Raw genomic sequence first — 23509 nt, forward strand, 5'->3', positions numbered from 1 at the left:
ATGTACATTCCAACATATCCAGTATCTGAAGCAGTGTGGTCCTGACATTTTGGATAAAGACTCAGCTGAGTAATTCATTCTATGTGAGTGTGGAGGTGTGCAGACACAATAGGAAATATCAAAAAATAAAACAACAAACAAACAACCCAACTAACCAACCAAAAAAGCAAATGAAAACCCCGAGCAGAAAGAGGCAACCTGGACATTCTTGTTCTTCCAATGAACCCTAAGCAGCTCCCCTTCTGAAAGCAGACAGGTCATCACAGAGGAAAGCCTGGGACACACTCTCAAAGGTGTCACCTAGCGGCTCCTAGGCTGATATGATTCGGGTTCTGCTAGCTGGTGCCCAAGTCCATCTACCCTGTGTGCTACGACCTGCTGCCCCTGGTATCCACTGTGCACAGGGCAGCAGCCAGTACGATGCACCCTCCCCTCCTATCAAGGCACCCTCTTGGTAACTCCCACCCTGGTTCCCAAGGGTTCGGGGTTACGCACTGGGCATCCAATATAGGCAGAGTTGTGCACACCCGGAGGCCGCTTGTATGTGCCATCACTGTCTGTGGTGATGAGCCTGTCCTTCTCGGCATCAGCAGGACAGCCGTTGACCTGGTGTTTCCGGCGTGGCTTAGGAGAACGTTTTATCCGTGAGCTATTAGGGGAAAAAAAAGAAACAAATTATCTTCACAGGAAATAAACCTGTTAGCTACTGGCTTATCAACTTAACAGCAATGTTTTCGGAATGCCTATGATGGGCTGGCCACTTAGGAAGGAGCCAGGGATTCTGATAAAGTGACAGCCACACCTGGGCCCTGTGGACGAGACTAAACTATCAGATAGACAACAGAGTGTTGCGGGAGGTATAGCCACTGAGATACCAGCCCATTGGGGCGTGGTCTCTCTCCCTTTAAAAAAGCGGCTACTTCCCTTCTCGCTCTCTTCACTTCCTGCTCCGTTTCCGGGGCAGACTAGACTCCTTCCTGATTGCGCAGAGGGCTGTTGTTTGGGACAGTTATCTGTAAGTTTTTTCCCCTTTAAAGAAATACCACCCTATTAATCATAATTCCAAACTGGTGTGGCATTGTTTGTGACTTACGCCTTCAACAGAGCAGTCTGTACTCAAGACATCATTTAGAGACATAGTCGGTCACAAAGTGGCAGGCCCGGCCAAGAGCTATTAATACCCCACAGGTGACCTGAGGGGGTGACCAGATCTGAAGCTGAGGAGGGGACATGAGAACAGCCTAAGCAGTGCCAGCCCAGCAGGCTGAGGGCCAGAAATGGCTGCAGGTGAATCTGGGGGCAAGATGACAGGGCTATCCACTGCAGTCATAGCTCTGTGTGGCTGGCTGCAGACAGAACCGAAATAGAGGACGGTCTCACCCACCCCAGAGGTACAGGTTCGGGCACAGAAAGACAAGCTTAATGTTGTATTTATTTCTTGGAGTGTAGGTGTGTTGCCAGGAAAGAGCATCGGATCTCCCTGGACTGGAGTTACGAATGGTTGCAAGGTACACATACGTATGCATGTATGTGTGTACGCATGTATGAAGGTTGAACATCCCTAATCTGAAATCTGAATCCAACTTAGGTCCTCTGGAAGAGCAGCTGCAGCTCTGGACCACTGAGCGATTTCAGCCCCAGTGTGTTTACAGAAGACACACCGACAAGATGGGGCAGGGGCTGACCAATGGGAAGGTGGGGCCAAAGTCTGCAGGAAGCTGTGAGAAAACAAACATGGAGGCTGGCTTGCCACACTACCTTGTGATGGAGATAAGAAGTAAAGAGTAAGAAGGGGGATGGACGAGCCAATGGGGCGGGGGACAAGCTGGCTGTACAAAGAAAGACAAGTGCACAGTTTGATCAGACCGAGGAAGCAATTGGGGCCAGCACTGGATGTGGAGATTAGGACCCCTTCCTCCCCGCTTCTCCACTTCCTGCAGGCCTACACAACCTCTACAGAAACCTCTTCAATTCACAGTCACAGACTGTCACCTGGATATGACCAGGATTTCTGTCATTGGCCCATCTCCATCCCGCCCGTGTCTAGTCTGCCTGACCACCACATCCCTGGGGCCCCAGCTCACCTCTTCCTGGGCTCTATGAACACAGAGGGCACACTAGCTGCGGGATCCAGGATCTTGTCGATCTGCATTTGAGCCCTGCGGTACACTCGGTGTCGCTCCTTGGTGTCGCCAGAAGACAGGTCATCCACCACCGGGAACTCGTAGTGGCCTCGGCGTTTGGCGCGCAGTCGGATCTTGTTGCGGTGGTGTTCAATCTCCGACTTGTGGCGCAGAGCAGACTGGATCTAAGTGCAGGCGGTGGGCAGCAAGAACAAGCATTCAGGGTGCTGGCTTGGGTTCGGGGAGACACTTCCTCCAGAGAACGGGCACTGTCCACACCAAGCGGCAGAGAGCCCGTCACTCACTGACGATCGCTAGCTTAGAGGAGGCTAACCCCAGCGTTCACGAGCCTGGGTGGCTGAGGCAGAGAGCAAGGCCTTCTCAGGGCTGTCTTAACACTCTTCTGCTAATCTTGTCAGGATCCATCACTGTCCCTGACCAGTGTTGAAGGCTGAAAAGAATCAGGTGTGCAGGAGGGCTCTGGGGGACACTAGTACAGGAGCGACGGGCAGGTGGTGTCTAAGCGGGGAAGCGACACTTTTTCTTTTGAGGATGTGGCTACTGCTAGGTTGCCCATGCCTAGGGGATGGGGCTTATTACTACTAATGATGATGATGATAAGACAACAAGAAGCTGGGAGGGAGATAGGATAGGGGGTCTGGGGAGAATTGGTGGGGGGTACATTGTAGGAATGTGCCAGATTTTCAAAGAATAAATAAGACATTAAAAATTAAATACAGGGTGTGTGCGTGCGTGTGTATGTGATTTCTTGCTTGTTTTGTTTTCTGATTCTGAGACAGGGCATTACAGTGCAGCCCGAGCGATGTAGTCCCGGAGTGACTTTTCTGTCTCGGCCTCCAGGGTGCTGGGATTACAGGCCTAAAACACCATGCCCAGCTTGTAGTGTTTTGAATTGGGGAGCAGCTGTTTGACACTGGGCCTTGCACTCATTGTTCTAGCCTGACGGAATCAGGACGCGGGCTTTTTTATTAATTCGCTTTTGTTAACATTGAATACCTCCTTGTTGATTTTGTTGGTTTCTGCTACTCGGTCGGCCAGCGCAGGGTGCTGCACTGGTGGTGCTGGGATGGGCTGCATGGCTATGAGCTGGATCTTACTGGGGACCCGCCGGCTGGCCTCTGACGATCGGGAAATCCTGTCCACGTGCTCGAAGATGGAGGCCGAGGAATGCTGCTCATTGCCCGAATTGGGCGGTGGAGCACCTGGAACAGAATGGAGGCACATGAGCCGGAAAGCACCGGAAAGCAGCCGGAAGGAGTCAAAACTCTGCATCATCCCCCAAAGCATCCTCGGTCCTAGTCTCTGACCAAAGCAATCCAAATCTCTGGTTCAGTCTACGTGGTCAATATTAAAATATCTCTTTTGGCTTCATTAAAAATTGCAAATGAGGTTTAGCAAGATGGCTCGGCCGGTAGATGCACTTGTGCACAGGTGTTATGGCTTGAGTTCAGTCCTGGATCTCATGAGGTGGCAGAGAGAACCTGACTCCTGAGAGCTGTTCTCAACATCCATAAATGTCATGGTGTACACGGGTCTGTGCACACATACAAACACACTTATATACACTTAATAAAATTCCAAATGCTTTTAGGAAAGACGTGAGAAAGTCATTATGATACTATGTGCCAAAGATCATGCAACTGTTTTTTTCTCCCCTACATGGAGTTAAAAATCTTCATTAAAAAAAGCCAGGCAGTGGTGGCACAGGCCTTTAACCCCAGCACTTGGGAGGCAGAACCAGGAGGATCTCTGTGAGTTTAAGGCCAGCCTGGTCTACAGAGTGAGCTCCAAAACAACAAAACAAACAAACAAAAAATCTTCATAAAGAAAAAGGAAGGTTCATTTGACAAGAGAACTTCATAGCATGTTTCAGGGTCTGGGTTCAACGCCTGGAACCACAGAACAAAACATAAAACATTTGAGCTGGGCGTGCTGGTGTATGTAGAGTTCCAAGATCATCCCCAGCTGCACAGTAAGTTCTAGGCTAGCCTGGCAAACACGACAGCCTGTTAGAAAAGGGAAAAAGAAAAGGACAGGAGACTAAAGCTGTAAAGTGAGACAATGAACAATTTGAACAATTTCCGCTAAAAGTATTTATAGCAGCTTTGGGCCTCCATTATCCTCTGGGCACTCACCGGCACAGCAGCAATTAGCTACGAAAGCTAAACTATGAAGTCTTCCCTTGGCATGGGTGGAGACTGGTTCAAGGACCCTACAGGTCCAAAGCCGGTCAACTGGACTCAGCATCTTCTAAAGAACAGTATCTGCTTGCACATACAACCCAAGCACACTGTCCTGTAAGCTTTACATCCCCTCTAAATTACGTATTAGGTAATGTAAACACCGTGTTAATGGTTACTTCCGCAAGAGTGACAAGAAAGGTCACACATGCATGTAACATACATTTAACTTAAAAACATATATCTGATCTATAGTTGTTGGTTAATACGGATGCCATGGATATGGATGGGCTGACTGGGCTTTAAGAGGAGGGGGAAGGGACAAAAGACCAGGGTCTAGAGCCACACAGGAGGGCACCAAATTAGCTGTGAATGCAGCAGGGTCTTCACTCCCAGGGTAGAAGGAAAAGCTGAAGATGCAAGAGAAGAAAAGCACCCTTCCCCTTAAAAGAAATCAGTTCCATTCTAAATGGGGCACTGAAGAATAAAAAGGGTCAGGTTCGTGTTATCTACATTTTACTGCAATATTTTTAAAGAAGTAATCAGACCTATGGAAATGAAGAAATTAATACACTCACCAAAAAAATGGACGAATCATGTACTGTGGTGTACACCTTTAATCCCAGCACTCAGGAGACAGCAGCAGTGAATGTCTGTGAGTTCAATACTAGCCTGGTATAAACAGTGTGTTCCAGGCTAGCTAGGGCTACACATTGAGACCCTGTCTGTCTGTCTCTCTCTCTCTCTCTCTCTCTCTCTCTCTCTCTCTCTCTCTCTCTCTCTCTCACACACACACACACACACACACATCTTATATCATGACTGACTTTCTCCAGCTTCTCATTTTCAGTAATGAGAAATTTCTCTAATGAATATTATATGTACTAAATATAACTCCAGTAAAATTTAAGTTTAAAAAGAAAAAAGGGAGCTGGAAGGCTGACTCAGTTGGTAAGAGCACTGGCTGCTCCTGCAGAGGGCTCCAGTTCAGTTCCCAGCACCCACATGGTGGACCATGATTGGCTATAACTCCAGATTGAGGTGACCTGCTGTAGTCTTTGGCCTCCTTAGGCACCAGGCACAGATGTGATATACTAACATATATGCAAGCAAAACACCAAAATGGGTAAGATAAAAAGAAAGCTGGGCAGTGGTGACATGCAGGCCTTCAATCCCAGCACTCAGGAGGCAGAGGCAGGTGGATCTCTGTGAATTCGAGGTTGGTTTGGTCTACAGAGTGAGTTCCAAGATAGCCAGAGAAACCCTGTATTGAAAAAACCAACAAAAAAGATGGAAGGAAGGAAAGGAGGGAGGGAGGGAGGGAGGGAGGGAGGGAGGGAGGGAGGGAGGGAGGAAGGGAGGAAAAAAGGAAGGAAGAGTTCAAAAGAGGAAGCAGGGGGAGAAGACGGGAAGAGCTGGCTGAAGAATGGCCTGGAGCTTTCCTTTACCCAGTCAGTCAACTGCAGACGCCTAGACAATGTTCTAAAGTAAACAGTCAACAGAAGGGGTAGAACAGGTAGAAACCGGTTTTGAACAGAAGCCAATGGTTTGAAACCTCTAGTGAAGTGGGAAGCCTAGAGTGGGGAGTCTTCTGAATCTAAAAGAGCACAAGTTGGCAAAGCAAGCAACAGGCCATGGTGATGGGTATTTTACCCTCTCTTGATCTGAACTGTGTGTCTGTTTTCCCAAGGGACCAGACGATGTGTACATTTCCAAATGAGCGGCATCTCTCAATGGCAGACGCTCTCTCACAGCCTTAGGCTTTCTTTCCACGCCGACCTGAACTGCAATCTGCAGGATTCATGACTAAAAGGAGATTAACCTTGCCAGCAGGCTAGCCTTGCTGATCTGAACCTCGAAAGAAAGAGACAAGTCCCAAAGTCGACACTCCTGCTGCCTTTGGAGCTAAGGTTGGCGCGGGGAGCTCCCCTGTGCCATCCTCTCAGCCTGGTTCAGCCTGCACCGCAGCCTCAGTCTGGGCTGCTGTCCTTCCTCTCAGCCGAGGTCACCGAGCTTTGATAGCTCGAGCTTCGATAACTCATTCATCAGCTACAACCTTCAAGGCAACAAATGCCCAGACCTCAGGCTTCTCTGCCAAACTGCTAGGTAAAGGCAGGAAAGAAAAAGAAATCGCCAGCTCTTGTTTTGTTCAGACCCAGCCCTTCAAAATGCCTGGAAAGAGGTTTTAAACTTGGTGCTAAATTATAATGTGTATTATGTTATACATCAGTGCAATTTATTAAAAAAATTACATAGATAATAACAACCCATGGGAAGCATAATAGATGCTTAGAATCCTGCCTTAAGGCGAGTAGGGACTTTGGATTAAAATGCCTTTCTCTTTCACTGCTCTTTTAAAAAGGTAGTAATATAAATTATACCGCACATTCAAGAAATCATCTGTCTAATGACTGCAATAAATAATATATTATCTATTTTAAAATAGCCAAGAAGTCAGCCAAGGCAAGAGGGCTCAGCGGGTAAAGATGCCTGCTGCCAAGCCCGATGCGAGCTCGAAGCCCAGACCCCAGGTGGTGCAAGGAGCGAACTGACTCCTGCAATCTGTCCTCCATGCGTGCTGTGGCAGGTACACGTGTGCACACCACATGTGCATGTACGACACACGCACGATAAACAAGCGAGTGTAACTTTAAACACCGAGCGAAACTTTACATGGTAACTGTGATCAGTATCTCATCCAGTAAATAACTTGATTTACCATTCTATAACGTATATATGCTTTCTGTTCGTCTGTCTTTGGTTTTTCAAGACAGGGACTCACTCTGTAGACCAGGCTGGCCTTGAACTCACAGAGATCCTCCTTCCTCTGCCCCGAGTGCTGGGATTAAAGGTGTGCGCCACCACCACCACCACCACCGAGCACCATGTTTTTATATATATATAAAACATAAGGCTGGGAGAGCAGTTGTTCTTGCAGAGGACCCAGGTTCAAGTTCCCAGCACCCACATGGTGGCTCACAACCATCTGTAAATCCGGTTCCAGCGGATCTGAGGACCTCTTCTGACCTCCCTGGGCATCAGGCACACATGTGGTACACATATACATGCAGGTAAAATACTCAGACACAAAATTAAAGGTGTTTTTAAAAATCATACCATAAGTATATATTAAAATAATTAAATAACTAGAAATGAAAGGGGAAAATTATTGTCTGCTGTTTGAGACCCCAAGGAGGAGGCCATACAGAGTGTCAGCCACGCACATGACAAAGGAAAGAGTGCTCCCGAAATGCTTCGATGGAAGATGGTTTTAAGAAAGCGTTTCATCACTTACAGATAAACATAGTTAACTCACACCATCCCTAAATCTGGTGGCCCTCCAGCCACACCCTACGAGGCAGAGATCACTGAGCCATCGTCCTGTCCCCATCTTATCTCCAGCATCAAGCACATTCCAGGCGCTCAGGAGAGAGCGACGCCGCCGAATGACAACAGCTGGCGGTAGTCACCCTGACTCAGTTCACAGTCCTCGACGAGGCCTCTGGGAACTGCCTTAGTGAGAAATCTCAAACGAGGCTTAACGATCTCATCTCAGAAATGAGCCCTCAGTGCTACATGTATGTACATGTATGTAGCTAATCAGGTTGAAACAATGGTGCCAAAATAAATGTCTATCCACCCCACCGAGAAATCCTAGCATCTGGAGCTTTTGGCGTTCAAGCTGATGAGGCTCTAACTACTTCAGAACCACACACTGGCATACGTAAGAACATCAAGAAGCCTTGGGGGAGAGGGGCGAGTGCTGGGCAGGATCATTTTCAGGTGTGCTATTTTTGTTTATGCTGCATTTGGTTAACTGTGGAGCTGTGATTCTTTGCCTGTCTAAAACACTCGACGATTCTAATAAAGAGCTGAACGGCCAATAGCAAGGCAGAAGCAAGGATAGGCGGGGCTAGCAGGGAGAGAATATAAAAGGAGAAACGAGGCGAAAAATGAGGAACAATGAGAGAACAAGGAGAGGAGGATGTCAGGGGCCAGTTACCCAGACACCCGGCTAGCCACAGAGTAAGAAGGAAAGTAAAAGATAAAAGCCCAGAGGCAAAAGGTAGACAGAATAATTTAAGAAAAGCAGGCGAGAAAGAAGCCGACCTAAGGCCAGGTGTCTAATAACTAAAAAATAAGTTTCCACGTGTGATTTATTTGGGAGTTGGGTAGTGGGCCCCCCAAAAAGCCAAAAGACAAATATCAAAAAACAGGACAGTGTGGTAGCAAACACAGCACCCAGGAGGCAGATGCAAGTGGATCTCTGGGAGTTCAAGACCAACCTGGTCTACATAGTGAGATCCAGGCTAGCCAGAGCTACACAGTCAGAGCTCTGCATCCAGAGCTACGTAGTGAGACCCTGTCTTAGCCACCTTGCCCCCCTCAAAAAGCTCTTGGCAGTCCATTCTAGTAGGTGTGTTCCTGAGGAAAAGGCGGGGATAGCGGCTTTGGGAGGACAGCGCTGACAGGGAGACCGCTTTTGTTCAAGGGCACGCACCCTCCGCTTTTGCCTCTCCATGATCTCTTCAGGGATGAAAGCGGAAACAGATGAGGCTCTCCTAACTACAACGGCTGAGAACACGGTACCCCGTGAGTCAGTTACTTCTGGAGGTCGCAGAGATGAACGCAAGGGATGCATGACAGTCTTGCTGGCACCTTTCAAACGGAGGGCAGGGAGTGGAGTCAAGATTGAAATGACCAAAACACAGTCTTTCAGGAGTTTCCATTGCAAGAGCGGCGCTGAAAACAGCATGCCAGAGAACCTAAAGCTGGCTCCTGAGTGTGCCACACGCAGTGGTGACAGGGAGCACGCTTCCAAGGGCAATCCTAGTGGTTCTCAACAACCTCCTCCCCACTCACAGGACACGCCACAGAAAATGGATTTTTATTCAAATTTTAAGAAACAATCGAGGTGCAGCGTACACTTGCTTTCCCAGGACTCAAAAAGAGAATCACTAGTTTGAGGTCCACCCTGGGTTACATGGAAGCCACTGTCTCCAGAGGGGAGGACATTAGAAGTTTAGCTCAGTGGAAAACCTTGCCCAGCATGTGTGCGCGAGCACACACACTCAAATATATGGTATTTAATAAAGCCTCCTGTTAGCCCCAAAGCTGTCTGATGGCCCCTTTTAAGAAGATGGGGGCTTTAAGTGAGCTGATATTATCTTAGGCTGCTTCCGATCATTACGGTAGCAGCACCCGAACTCGCGGCACTCCCAGGCAGCTCCCACTCACTGCCCTGTCTCACAGGTGAAGACATGCTGACAGCGGTGCTTGGGTCTGCTCCCTTCTCAGCACACTGGGTGTGCTAGTGTCAGAAGGGGCAGGGGCGGGCACTAACAAACAGCAAAAGCTAACTAGAGAAGGGTGAGGACTTTCTTCTTCCTTTTTCAACTATTTCTTTCCCAGGATCGAAACGAGATTTTAATCCTTCCATATCTGAAACACGGCACCCGTTGCCATGGTACTAAATAAGCTTTAAGATGTTGTGAAACTAAATCCCAAGGAAAAAAACTCTTCCCTTACTCTAGATGGGTATTTCCTCAAAATTACCTAAGACCCAGCAGGGAGGGATGGCAAGGGTGAGTGGCAGGAGCTTGGGGCGGGACCTGCAAGGCCTTGGAAGTGGGGGCCAGGGGCATAAAAGGTCTTTAAGGTTTGGTCCAGTCTCTTCGTTTACAGAATGTGGTTCTGTTTATGCTGTATTTTCAGTGGAGAAATAATGTAATCTCACAAAGGGGGCTATAGGGATAGCTCTGCGGTTCAGAGCGCTTGCTGATCTTGCAGAAACCTGAGTTTAGTTACAAGCACCCATATTATACAAGCACCATCCAAATTCTTGTTCCCAGAGACCCAAATTCTCTTTAGGCCACCATGGGCACTGCATGCACGTGGTGTTCAAACATACACACAGGCACTCAAACACTCATAAAAACAAAGTAAACGTAAACACTAAACCAGAAACATTCTAAAGCAAGTACAGCTGGGCAGGATGGCATGTGCCTTTCACTCCACGGCACCTGGCACAGGCAAGTGGGACGCTGTGATGCCAACCTATGAGTTGGCCAGGCTACATAGTGAGTGCCAGGCTAGCCAGAGCTATGGAGACCCAAAAGTGTCCAAAACAGTAAGTACAAAATCCATTATTAAACCCCTTATCTCTGAACTGCTGAGATATGATCATGAGATAAAAACAAAGCCCCAGCCAGTTCGCCAAGAGTAACCCATTTAACACAATCTGTTAAGTTGAAACCAAGCTACTGGGGCCCAGGCCAGGATGGCTGAGTGAGTAACAAAGTTCACCACCAGGACAGACGACCTGAGTCCAATTCCCAGAATCCAGAAGGTAGAAGGAAAGAAAGGACTCCTCCCATAAACTGCCTCTGATTTTCCCATGTGTGCCACGGTCATAATAAACACACACAATACACAAACAAACGCGAAGCCACACTGCTAACCAGGCATGGTGGAGCATGTGTGTCCCGCACCAGTCAGGGTGGAATCGGAAGAACCAGATTTTCAGGTAGAGCTGGGCTACATGAGACTCTGCCTCCAAAAACCCCAAATTCAATAAAATGAAACCACAACACTTTGCCATCACACCAAAAAACCCTTACCAAGTCAAGGCAGGCCTATGGCATAGTTTTGGTTTGTTTGTTTGTTGCTTGTTTTGGTTTTTGGTTATTAGACCCACAGCTATGAACTTGACAGGGGGTGTGACCTTTGTGCCTGGCCTGCAAAGAAGAGGCTGAGCCATCTGGTCACACCCAACTACCTGCTGGGAGAACGATCTAGAAAATGGGACCACACAGGAAGGGTATAAACTTGCCACAGATAAACATCACCCCACGGTGTGACATCAAACTGGTTCCGAAAAAAGATACTGTCCTAAAGGCAGTTTTAGGACTACAGCATCTATGAAATTCTCCTTGTCCTTCAGACGGGAAATCTGTCCTGAAGCTGTTAGAAGGAACTGCCGGCTTTAAGTCACAGCTCAGTGGACCCACATTCTCTACCCCACATTCTCTACCGCCTTCCCCTGAAGAAGACGCCAGCACAGCATTCAGAAGGGACAAGGCTGAGAAACCGAACAAGATGATGGGTATTCCGTTTTTGTAGATTATTTGTTTGTTTGTCAAGACAGGGTTTCTCTGTGCCCTGAAACTTGCTTTGTAGACCAGGCTGGCCTTGAACTGTCAGAGAACCGCCTGTCTCTGCCTCCTGAGTGCTTGGACTAAAGGTGTACGCCATCATGGCCTGGCTGTAGTTTTTGTTGTTTTTTTTTTTAAGTTTAGTATTTGTAGTAGGACAATCCCCTGCCCCATGGGACTCTGATCATGACAACTGTTAACACTGGAAGGAAGGACAGGGACAGACCACTCTGCGGAGCTCTGTGGGCCTTGCTCTCATGGGCAGTGGCTGGCGTTTTCTCTCCCGCGTCCCTCTCGCTAGACTCTTCGCTGACTGTAGAGTCGGCATCTGAGGGAGAAACTCTGCAGACAGAAAGCAGAATGCAAACATCAGAGAGGCCTAGAAGGATTTTTAAATGTCTCGTTCATTTCAAAGCAGGATTGGGCGACAGTCACCATGTCCTGAGAACAGACTGGCAAGGCGAACTGAGCAGCGTGCATTTCAACAATTACTGGACACTAAGTGGTGGGGAGGAGGTTCCCACAGCTGCAGGGGCCCAAGGCTGAGCCCCCAGCCCAGGTCGTTTCCTCACAGGCAGTCTGGGTCCAACACAGTTGGATGGAAAAGAGCCTGGGCATCAGAGCTGAGGATGTAGCAAAGTGTTTGAACACCAGTCAGCAATTTTAAAACCCTGGGTTTAATACATCTGTGAGAAAACAAACAAAAACAACTCGCTCTTAAAAATAATGGTCTGTGAAATGGCCCAGCAGGTGAAGGTGTTTGCCAAAGCCTGACAGTCTGATGGGATCCCCTGAGACCTACACGGTAGAAGGGAACTGAGTCCCAACTATTATCCCTTGACTTCCACCTCTACACACACACAAAGAGAAGGGGGGAGGGAAGAAGGGAGGGAGAGGAGGGAGGGAGGGAGAAAGGAAGGACAGGTGGATGGATGGACAGACGGGGATTAAAAAGAAAAACCTGGGCTTCTGGCCGGGTTTAGCATCAATTGAACCCAAGAACCTTAGGAGGTTAGGGAAGTTATGGGGCTACCCCAATAACTCCAAACCTTTGAAACAATGACCCTAAATGAGATCTGATTCCATGCATGAACGTTAAGGGTAACACGGCACCAGGATGTACCAGGCTAGGTAGGGAACAGTCTTAACCTGTGAGCACTTGGTCTCTCTCCATGCACTTCCTAGCTACAACTGCAGCATGAACTGCTAATACATTCAGGTGCCCTCGACGGCCTGTCTACACAGCCATCCCGTAGTCCCTGTGGGCCATGGATGCTCTCAAGTGCCTTACACGAAATGGCTCAGTGTTTACCTTTAACTACACTATTCTCTTGTAAGCATCTCTACATTACTTAGAGCACCTCACACAACACTGCCACTGCAAGAGGTGCAAGAACTGCTTTAAGAATCATGACAAGAATGAGTCTGATTCCCCCTTAGCTTTCTGACCCACCCTTGGCTGGCTCCATGGAGGTGGGACTCAAAGCCGATCAGGACAACTGTTTCTCCCTCAAAGACCACTGTGGCGAAGGATCAGCTGCTGTTTACTGTAAGGCTATTGGGGAGAAAGCAATTCTTTGAAAACTTTTACCTGTAGTAGGAGCTGCGGGCTGCATTCCCAGCACCCAGCCGCCCGGCTAGTTTTCACCCAAAATAATTACATGGAAACTGTATTCTTTTCACATCTTGATTAACCCATTTCTAATCATCTGTGTAGCACCATGAGCTGGTGGCTTACCAGGGAGATTCTTAACCTGCTTCTGTGTCAGGTGGGAGAATCATGGCGACTCCCTGACTCGGCTTCTTTCTCCCAGCATTCTGTTCTGTCTACTCCGCCTATCTAAGCTGCTGTCCTATCAAAAGGGCCAAGGCAGTTTCTTTATTAACCAACAGACATATGACCCTCCTCCATCATTTACCAACACGTTAAATCATCTCTGGTGATTTGTTGCACTCTATGCCTAGGAAATAATTAAGCCAAGAGTATCTCTCTGCAAAATTCATTTTCTTTCCTAAGGACCAAGCTCCAACATCTGTTGAAGACCAGATCCCGGAGGCAGACAGGAGAAGGCACAAGTGACGCCACTGGTTTGGATATTGAACAGTGGTATGGACATGGGCTTTTTCCACTACCAGCAGTCAATCAGAAGCCAGGATTCTGAATCTCAAGCAGAGGCTGACAGCAGAAGGTCTCAGGGGCCCAAGCTGTGAACTAAAGTCAACCCTGACCAGGCAGTCTTCTTCAAGGTCATTCTAGTTCTTCTCACAGGCAAAGGGCAACAAGGGCCTCCCTGGAAGTTTGGAAAATGAATACACAACTCTCCACAAGCTTTGCTTTAGCACAGGAATTGGAAGTGGACTGGGAATGGGTATGAGGGAGTGGGTGAGCGCCTGTGATGTGTCACAGTGTGGGCAGCTGGGAAAAAACAGAGCCATCAGGAGGAACGGATGAAGGTCGCTGCAGACAAAGCAAGAGGTCACAGCCAGCCACCAGGAGAGCAGGCACAGGCACAGGAGGCCTGACTGAGTATGTGTGGTGGACCAAGTTTAATATTTATTTTATTATTTGACATCTATCTATCTAGTGTGCCACAACACCTGGGTGGAGGTCAGAGGACAACTTGTAAGAATTCCAGGGATCAAATACAGGTCATCATACTTGGCAGCAAGCCACTTTGCCTGCTAAGCCATTTGCCCCTGCTATTCACTTTATATAATTCTTGTATTACCTTCACCAAGCCTAAGACATTCACCTCAGAACACACACAACTCTAGCTGACTGATCCCTAATCAAATCTGGGATTCTGCAGGAGGGAAGAAGTCACACAGTCTCATTTGGTAGTCCAGCAGAAGGGACAGAAAACACTTTGGGGTTTATATGTGAAACTGGACGAGTCACCAATCTCCCAGACTGCAGGCTGAAGGCCATACTCATCACCGGCACTTCTGACACCAGAAACAGTCCGAAAGAGGAAACACGCTCTGCAACAGAGAACAATCTGGAAAGCCCAATACTGACCTTCCTCTGTGGCGGATGTTCTTAGGAGGGATCTTTGACTTTGGACTCGGCACATCTCCATTCTCAGAGGGCGTGGCGTGGTCCTTCACGGGTCCCGGCAGCGGCGCTGGCTCGTGGATGATCAGTATGTCATCTTTATTGTGCTGGCCCAGGTGCTGCTTAGCAAAGTCGAAGCCTTTCACACTGGGGATCTGAAGCTAAAGCACACAGGAACAAGGTGGTTAATGTGAGGTCAGAGGCGCACGACCCTGGCCCGAGACTGCCGCAAAGTCAGCAGCCCGATTCAACAAACTTCTCTGTAACGGATCAGGTGCCAGGTTCTGTGTATACTAAGAATCCGTCACAGATGCTTATGAAAGGTTAAACAAGAATACAAGGATTAAATAGCAAGACCACAACACAGAATCCATTCCAACAGATCGCTTGCTCCATTGTCACAGACCTGTGAAGTGAGACATTTTTTTATAGAAAAAGGAGCACTTCATCCAGGCCCTGGAAATTGTAAAGGCTTCAAAGAGCTTGCTGTGGATCAAAGTTTGAGACAAACAGAGACTACCGGAGGCCTAGAAGAGATTGCATCAGCTGCTCTAAAGGGGCAGATGCAGTGGGGAGGCAGAGAGAGGGGGCCAGGCTCCACATATTTTATTACAAATGGCCGTTTTTAAGATTGCCCCCTGGGTACTCAGACAGTCTCTATTTCTAAAATCTAAGTAGACCAAGCACAAGGACCCAGTGACATCATGTGCACAGACAGAATCAGAACAGGCAGACAAAAGAAACCAGGGAAGAAGAGGTAATGGCCCAAAAGTCTGAGGCAGGGCCTCCCCAACATGGAGGTGACATTAAGGGTGCGTCCAGGAAGAGCAAAGTTTCCAGAAGATAAAATACAGGCTTCCCTTTCAGCATGATTAGTCTGAAAGACAGAAGAGGCCTCAGAGGAAAGCAGCTCCAGTGGGCTGGAGACAGAGGACAATAGCTCAGGAGCCGTTCAGTCTGAGAGGTGCCCCTGCTGGTTATCCGCCCACTGACGGCAGGCCTGAATGTGGAGTCGCTGTTGAAAAACCATCTAACAGGTTGGAACTGGGGGACAGAAAAGGAAGCATAGAAGAAAACAGGAGACTTCAAATAAACAGACCAGTCTGTTCGTTCAGTGTACCGGAAGTCGAGGGAAGGATCTCTAAAAGGAGTGGTCCCTAGCAGAGCCCTACAGAAACAGCCTGTGCTCATTGGTGGACACGGTGTTCTCTCTGGGGACACCACAACTCCCAGAATCAGACCCTGGGAGCTGCACCTTTGCTAGGCTTCAGTTTCTGAGCCTACGGTGACGGACAAAGGACATTCGTGACACCGAGATGCAGAGTACCCAGTCTGGTGACATCATTTTAATGATATGACAAACTCTATTAACAGTTTCCTTAAGTCCAGTCTGCAGGGCATAGGGAAATGGGAATACACAGACAAAGCTGCCCTAAGGGGCTGGGGAGACGGATCAGTTAAGAGCACTGGCTATTTTTCCAGAGGACCTGGGTTCCGTTCCCAGAGCCCACATGGTGGCACACAACTGCCTGTTCATTCCAGTTCTAGGGATCCAATGCCCTTTTCTGACTTCTGTGGGCACCAGGAACACAGGTGGTATGCACTCATACATGCAGGCAAAGCACTTATACACACACAAAATAAAAAATTAATTAACTTAGAAACACAAGAAGCTGTCCAGAGGGGTCTGCTGATCAGGAATGCTGCCAGACTCGCTCAGAGTCCTGAGGAGTACTCTGCCATCTAAGGAGTACTTCCACACAACAGACTATGTGTACAGAACAGTGTGTATACACACACGAGCAAAAGCTGTTGTCATAACGCATTACTTTAAGCCTTAAAAGCGACCCTGTCGGCTTAGGTCTGTGACCTGAAGTCCGCAATAACGACTTGTGCCAGCAGAGGGCGACAAACTGTACAGCAAGGACCGTTTACAAAGAGTTGCTCGGACAAAAGGCAGAGCAGCTGGCAGCCACAGTCTCTAATTAAATGAGCTTCCTTCACGAGAGTAGGCTGCTGTTCCACGCATCCCTGGACCCAGGAACACTGCATGGGAAATGACAGATCCACGCTGCCTTTCCTCAAGCGGGTCACCTGGACTCCTTCGGTGGACAAACACTTCCTGGAAGCAGAGGCCCCCTCTCCCACACCCCTCCACCAGTCCTGTTGCCCTTACAGAAGAGAGGTCCTGCTCTTAAAAACACAGTAGCTTCTTGGAGTTCTCCACATAGAGAACAGAAACCTCTGGAACATCAAATAATGGCATCTCAAAGCGCTTAGCAGACCCCTTTCACCAAAGCACAGTAAGCCTGGAGATGGCTTCCTCTTTTCCTACCTTAAATGTACTTCCTGTGTGCACGCGTGATACACGCATGTGAAGTGTATGAGCATTTGTATGTGCATAGGTGTGGAGGCCAGAAATCAGACTGCATGTATATATGTGTACCACATGCATGCCTGGTGCCCGTGGAGGTCAGAAGAGAGCACCAGATCCCTTAGAACTGAAATTGCATACAATTGTGAGCTACTGTGTAGGTGTTAGAAATCAAACCCAGGTTCTCTGCAAGAGCAACAAGTGTTCTTTTTAAAATTTGCTTGTTTTGTTTTTCGAGACAGGTTTCTCTGTGTAACAGCCCTGGCTGTCCTGGAACTCACTCTGTAGATCAGGCTGGCCTTGAACTCACAGAAATCCATCTGCCTCTGCCTCCTAAGTGCTGGGATTAAAGGTGTGCGCCACCATTGTCTGGCACGCAACAAGTGTTCTTAACCATTGGGCCATCTCTCCAGCACCCCACCTTGTTTTTCTTCCACGGTACATAGAAATCTGAGATTGAGCTAGGTTGGCTGCCAGCAATTCCTAAAGAGTCATCTGGATCCACCTCCCCAGTGCTGGGATTACAAGAGCACGCTATCGCTGCCTGGCTTTTTACATGGAAGCTGGGGATCAAATTCAGGCTCCCATGCTTGTACAGCAGGCACACGGTGGTGGGAACCGACTCTGGTCCTCTGCAAGAGCGGACAGCAGTCTTTGTTGTTGTTGTTGATTGTTTTGTTTTTGTTTTTTTGAGACAGGGTTTCGCTGTAGCTATTGAGCCTGTCCTGGAACTAGCTCTTGTAGACCAGGCTGGCTTCAAACTCACAGAGATCCGCCTGTCTCTGCCTCCTCTCACCCCTCTTCTGGCCTCCAAGTGCCCCTCCATGCATGTGGTACACACATACACACTCAGGCACATAAATACATATACATAAAAAAATACACATCTTTTTTAAAAATAATATACTTAACAGCAATCAGCAACACACCCTTCACAAGCCCCACACTCCCTAGCCCAATATTTTCAGCTCATTTGTTTTAAGTTCCCACAATGATCCAATTGAGCTCTTTATTTGGTTTTCGAGACAAGGTTTCTCTGTGTAGCCCTGGCTGCTCTGGGACTCACTCTGTAGACCAGGCTGGCCTTGAACTCACAGAGATCTGCCTGCTTCTGCCTGCCGAGTGCTGGGATTAAAGGTGCACACCAGCACCGCCTGACTTCAGCTGAGCTCTTAAAGGCAAAGCATGTATTGTATATATGGGTAGAGGAAAAATTAGGCAACCCCTGAACCTTTCAAAATAAATAAATAAATATATTATTAGGATGGGTTCCTGCCTATCAGATTAAGATATACTATTCTAACTTAGTAAATATGTAACTGTAAATATTATTTTCATCTTGAAATTATAAATCTACCTAGCCACATAATTCTCAAGCATTTATCTATGAAGCCTTTTTAAGATGGCTAGAAAACTGACAATTTGACACCAATTACCCTCAGCTAATGAGGAAAATCCCCAGATGAGCAATTTGCAATCTTATACATATGTTTTACTCCAAACTACATAGTCTTTTAGCTTCCTAAACGAAGTACCTCTAAGTGAAAAAGTAAAAGAACAACAGCCACCTGACCCGCGAGGCCTTAAGCTAGCAAACTGTGGTGAGCTCCTTGTCGCTCCCTATCCCAGCAGGAAATCATATGCCTCAAAGAGATGGGTCCCGACCACAGTTATCCATTCCAGGGTTTGCTTTCGTCCAACTGAAGGAGCGGCAGACTATAACCAAAGGCCTCTGAAAGAACTGATGTCAAAACACAAACAGCGCCGGCCTCTGTGGCGCCGTCCACACAGGCCACGGCCAAGCAGCAACCACCTCCCCTGAGAGCATGGCAGGGCTCGGGTCAGACACAAACATGGCAAGATATGTAAAAAGGCTTCACAAATGCCACGGCTGGGCAAACCAGATGGATGGCATGCTCAAGGCGATCGGTTGATAAAATGCCAAGTAGTAAATATTAACAGTGCGCCTTCAGGGCATCGACCCCAGCTATAGATGGGGGTTTAAATAAAATACTTTGAAAGTAGCAACGTGACCCACACTAGACCCTCCATAAATATCTAATGCCTGAATGGGCTCTGCGAAAACCAGCCGACACACCCGACACACCGAGCTTACTAGGTTGATTGACCAAGAGTCAACGCAAGACACCAGGCCCAACACACACCCTCAAACCTCCTTATCAGAGCTCATCCCACGAGCTGGGAAGTCATCACCTTCACCCACCATAAAAACTGGGCACTCATTTGTGCTTAAACACTGCACAATAGCCACCAACACACAGAAGGAGAAATTACATAAAATACCACCCCTCCCCCACCCAGGGAATTCACTGCTTTTAGTTTAGCCCCTGCTTTCTGAACCCCTAGGAACTAGTTTTTCCATTCCTTAGAAATAAAACCTAGACTAAAGCCAGGCTGGCACGGTATCCCCACCTTCCTTCCGTGTGCAAATGGGCTTTAACCGGTTTCTCATAAGAAAAAGAATCATGATGAATTCGGGTGTTCAATATTCAAGTTACAGCCAGTTATTTCTGGAGAAAGATGGTTCTTTTGTTCTTTCTCTCTTTTTTCTATATATCACTCGGGGGACAAGCCACGTTGCCTGGCCCCACGGGAACACGCTGCCAACAAGTCAGGGAGGTCTAGGCAAGCAGATCAGCCAAGTAACAAGAGAGATGCGTGATGAATTTTAAACCATGTGGGCCATAGATATAACAAGACCCATATGGAACAAGACACAGCAAAGCCCCCAATGCTTGGGTCCATCGGCTCCCCAGGGAAGACAACAGAAACCATAAAGCAAATCCCCCCTCCCCCCAAAAAACCCCTGCAATGGTGTGGAAAGTGCCATTTTATGAGTTCATTACCTGACTGATAACAGTTAATGAAAAATCCCCCATAGCCACCATGGGGCTTCCATTTAAAGAGTGAAGACAAGACAGAGTTACAGCCATCGGGTTGTCCTCAGTTCGGCCACCTGGGGCCCTGTGTCCTTGGGCTGGAAGGAGAACATAACGTGCTGGTACCCACAGGCCACACTGAACCATGGGTGACAGAGACTATCAGGATGCTAATGATCCAGAAGACTGAGTTCGGAGCTGGGGAGGAGTACCCGGTGGCATTTCTCTTCCACACTGCCTTCCCAAGTGACCCCTGCAAATGGACAGCTGTCCAGACTGCTCCCTTGGCAGATATCCTGCAATGGCTACCTGTGGTACCAGTTCCAATGCCATAGACCTCTTCAAGGCTCTTGTCACAGGAGTTTAGGCTGTGCCCTTCCTTACAAGCTTGCTCCAGCTCTCACACCCCTTCCGAGGTAGCGGTGGCATAAGTAAGAATGGTCCCGATCAGTTCATATATTCGAATGCATAGTCACCAGGGAGTGGGACTCTTTGAAAGGATTAGAAGGATTAGGAGGTGTGGCCTTGTTGGAGGACTCTGCCAGTGGTGTCAAAAGTCCATGCCAGGCCCAGTCAGTCTTTCTGCTGCCTGCAGATCCAGACGTAGAACTCTAAGCTATTTTTTTAACACCATGTCTGCCTGGCTGCCACCATTCTCCTCACCACAACGATAATGGTCTGAACCTCTGAAACTGTAAGCAAGGCCCCAATTAAATCCTATCTTTTAGAAGAGCTGCCTTGGTCATGGTGTTGTGTTACACAGCAACAGAACTGTGACGAAGACAGAGGTCCACAGGCCTCTTGCACCTCAGTTCCAGCCCAGCATCACCTCTCAGAAGGCAGCAGAATGCCCCCCCAAGCTGCCACAGCCCAAATTTGCCATGCCTGTACTGCTGCAGGTCAATCTGGGAGAGACTGGGTCTTCTCCACAACTATCACCCTACCAGACACAGAGAGAGAACCTGCTGTTGTGCTTGTAATTTAGGAGTCCAGACAAGGGATGTGCATGGCGTGGCCAGCTCTTTCTGGCTGCCCACAGTGCCAACTTTAGTAGCATTTCAGGGTGTGAACCACCCAGGGGCTACAATCCCACACTAATCATTGGTATGGGCTGCTCCCATTGGAAGAAACACATTCCCATGGGGCCCACACGCATCCAGCCATTTATGGTGAGAAGGATCCACACTGCAGTTTTGTAGGTAATAATAACAAATGGTGGCTTTGGACAGAGATGAAAGCAAATACAAATAAAGGAAAGATCCGTGGTGTTTTCCCGTTATTACCGGACATCAGGACGGCCTGCCTGGAAACCTAAGACACGCTAGTCTCTCCCTCTTTTTGTCTTTCAAACATCATGGACCCTCAGACAATCTGAAGCAGTCTCTTGGTTACAAGGGGGAGGGGGTGGGGAGCGCAGGTCAGTAGATTTATTGTTTCCAGATGTTGGCAACTCTGAGATTTGCTGGAGGATTTCAGAGAGCGACACAGGGCAGCATCAGGGTGGGCTGAACAGGAGAGAGAGAGAAAGCCACAGGAGCGGGGATGCCAACCACACAGGACAGAACCGCACTCGTTACCTCAGGGGACAGGCGACAGGCCCTTCACCACAGCTGTGCAGCCTCAGGAGAAAGTGGACAGGTTTGCTTTCAACTAAGGGGCGGTCACGGTCTTCCTACTGCAGACCCGTGGCAAGCCTGTGCAGACAGCTGCAACGCTAGCAAAAGAAGATGCGGTTGCCTCCTGACGGTGCGAGCAGATAGTCACTACTTTGGGGTTCTACCACGCAGATCTTTGCTGCAACAAAGCCGTGTGTACGCAGAGACCCTTGCAGCCCCTGAAGAAAAAGAACTCCCCCGGCTGGAAGTTCTATTTGGAACCATCCATTTGATTTATAGCAACATCTGCCACATGGAACTAACACAGAAGCAGAAGTGAGGGAGAAAGCTCCGGGGATATCTTGTTTTCAGCTGGGGAGCCACTGACCTCCAGCAGTTTACAAAGCGCAAGGCTTCCATAAGGAGTAGGTACGGCAGAAACAAAGAACAGAAAATACCCAAACATCTCCCCGTAACAACGCTCTTTCACCAGAACAAAAAACATGTCCCTCCCTCTTGTTGATCCGATTTCATGCCACGAATCACTGAACACTATGGCAGGCGCCTTTTCCGAGTCGTTTGTTACCCTAACAATAACAGCTACAGACACCAGCAGACTACATAGAATAGTAAGTGAGGATGAGGGGAAAGAGAACATCCATGCATAAAAAGCTGCTAGCATATTGACAGCCATAAGCTTGCAATATAATTAAGATTTTTCATTAATTCATAAGAAAGCAAAATACTCTTTATTTACTATTATAGGTACATAACATATTTAAAAATGAAACTTACTTTTTATTTAGGAGGCTGAGGTTTGGAATATTTATGGGTTTTGCTTCATTTTTGTTTCTCCATGGGTTATGGGTGTGTGGTATGTGGTGGATACATGTTCACGTGTGTGGGGGTTGATGTTGGCTGTCTCCCTAATCACTCTCAGGTTGGGTCTCTCCCTGAGTCCAAACCTTGCAAATTTGTCTAGTCTAGCTAGCCATCTTGTCCCAGAAATCGTGTCTCCTCCTCAGATGCTCTGGGATTACAGGCAGTCACCAGACAGCCCAGTTTTTATGTAGGTGTGGAGGATCTAAACCCTGGTCCTGGTGCTTGCAAGGCAACTGCTTTAATCACTGAGCCGCCTCCCGGCCCATTTTGTTTTGTTTTGCTTTGTTTTTTTGGAAACAATGTCCCAGCTGCCTTGAATTGTGATATTCCTGCCTTTACCTCCCAAAAGCTAGGATTGAAGGCATGCACCACTGTGCCTGGCTAGTAGATTTTTTTTTTTTGGAGACCATCTGAATAAAATCAGAAGGTTACTATGGCAATCTTATTTCTTGCTCTTTTGCTATTTGCTTGATCTTATCACTTTCAGAATAGAGCAAGCCTTCCAAGATTTACAAGTAGGCGTGTGCTAATAAATACAGCAGCCGGACTAAACAGGCTGGCTGAAAATGAATGCTGGTCAATGGCCACAGCTAGAGACTTCCTCTCGAATGCAGGCAAGGTGAGATGCCAGATGCTGACCCCAAGTCAATTTCTTTGCATGAAAGCTCATACGGCAACATCACAGAAAGTCCAAAATATTCATATGAAAAAGAACCACTATTCCTACAAAACTGAAATCCTTGGAGAGACAAATGAAAAGTGGGAAGCTGAAAACAGCCGCTGCCAAATTAGGTGCAGGTGAATCAACTCAAACAACAAACAACTAGCCAGGCAGTGGTGGTGCACCCCTTTAAACCCAGCACTCGGGAGGCAGAGGCAGGCGGATCTCTGGAAGTTGGAGGGCTGCCTGTTGTACAGACCGAGTTCCAGGACAGGGTCCAAAGCTATAGAGAAACCATGTCTCAAAAAACCAAAAGCAAACACCCCCCCCCCCAATCCAACTAGGGAGTCCAGCAGGGGCATGGAAAACATGGAAAGGGGCATTAAAAAAACCTAGAGAATCTGGGACTGAGACTTCTTTGTCTTTATCCAAAGAGAAACGAATCAGGACCAGCAGGTGACACAGAGGATGTCACCTTTTAGAGCCCCTCTCGGTGGACAACCACTCAGAGCAACAACAAAGAGCTAGGCTATGCTGCAAGACGAGAGTCCGTCATAATACAGA

General features: G+C 48.0%; 1 protein-coding gene across 4 annotated transcripts in view; it reads right to left on the minus strand.

The window, feature by feature from the left end:
* Kiaa1549 (KIAA1549 ortholog) overlaps nt 1-23509 on the minus strand; it is a 124312-nt gene that overhangs the window by 19974 nt on the left and 80829 nt on the right. For all 4 annotated transcript variants that reach the window (XM_075953396.1, XM_075953393.1, XM_075953395.1 and 1 more), the window contains exons 11-15: nt 14498-14694; nt 11705-11820; nt 3141-3346; nt 2085-2308; nt 496-649 (exon numbers count right to left, since the gene is read on the minus strand). In XM_075953396.1, the coding sequence (XP_075809511.1) occupies nt 496-649; nt 2085-2308; nt 3141-3346; nt 11705-11820; nt 14498-14694 (897 nt within the window). The remainder of the gene's footprint in view (nt 1-495; nt 650-2084; nt 2309-3140; nt 3347-11704; nt 11821-14497; nt 14695-23509) is intronic.

Source organism: Microtus pennsylvanicus, chromosome 19 (assembly GCF_037038515.1).
Source record: "Microtus pennsylvanicus isolate mMicPen1 chromosome 19, mMicPen1.hap1, whole genome shotgun sequence".
NCBI classification, from domain to species: Eukaryota; Metazoa; Chordata; class Mammalia; order Rodentia; family Cricetidae; genus Microtus; species Microtus pennsylvanicus.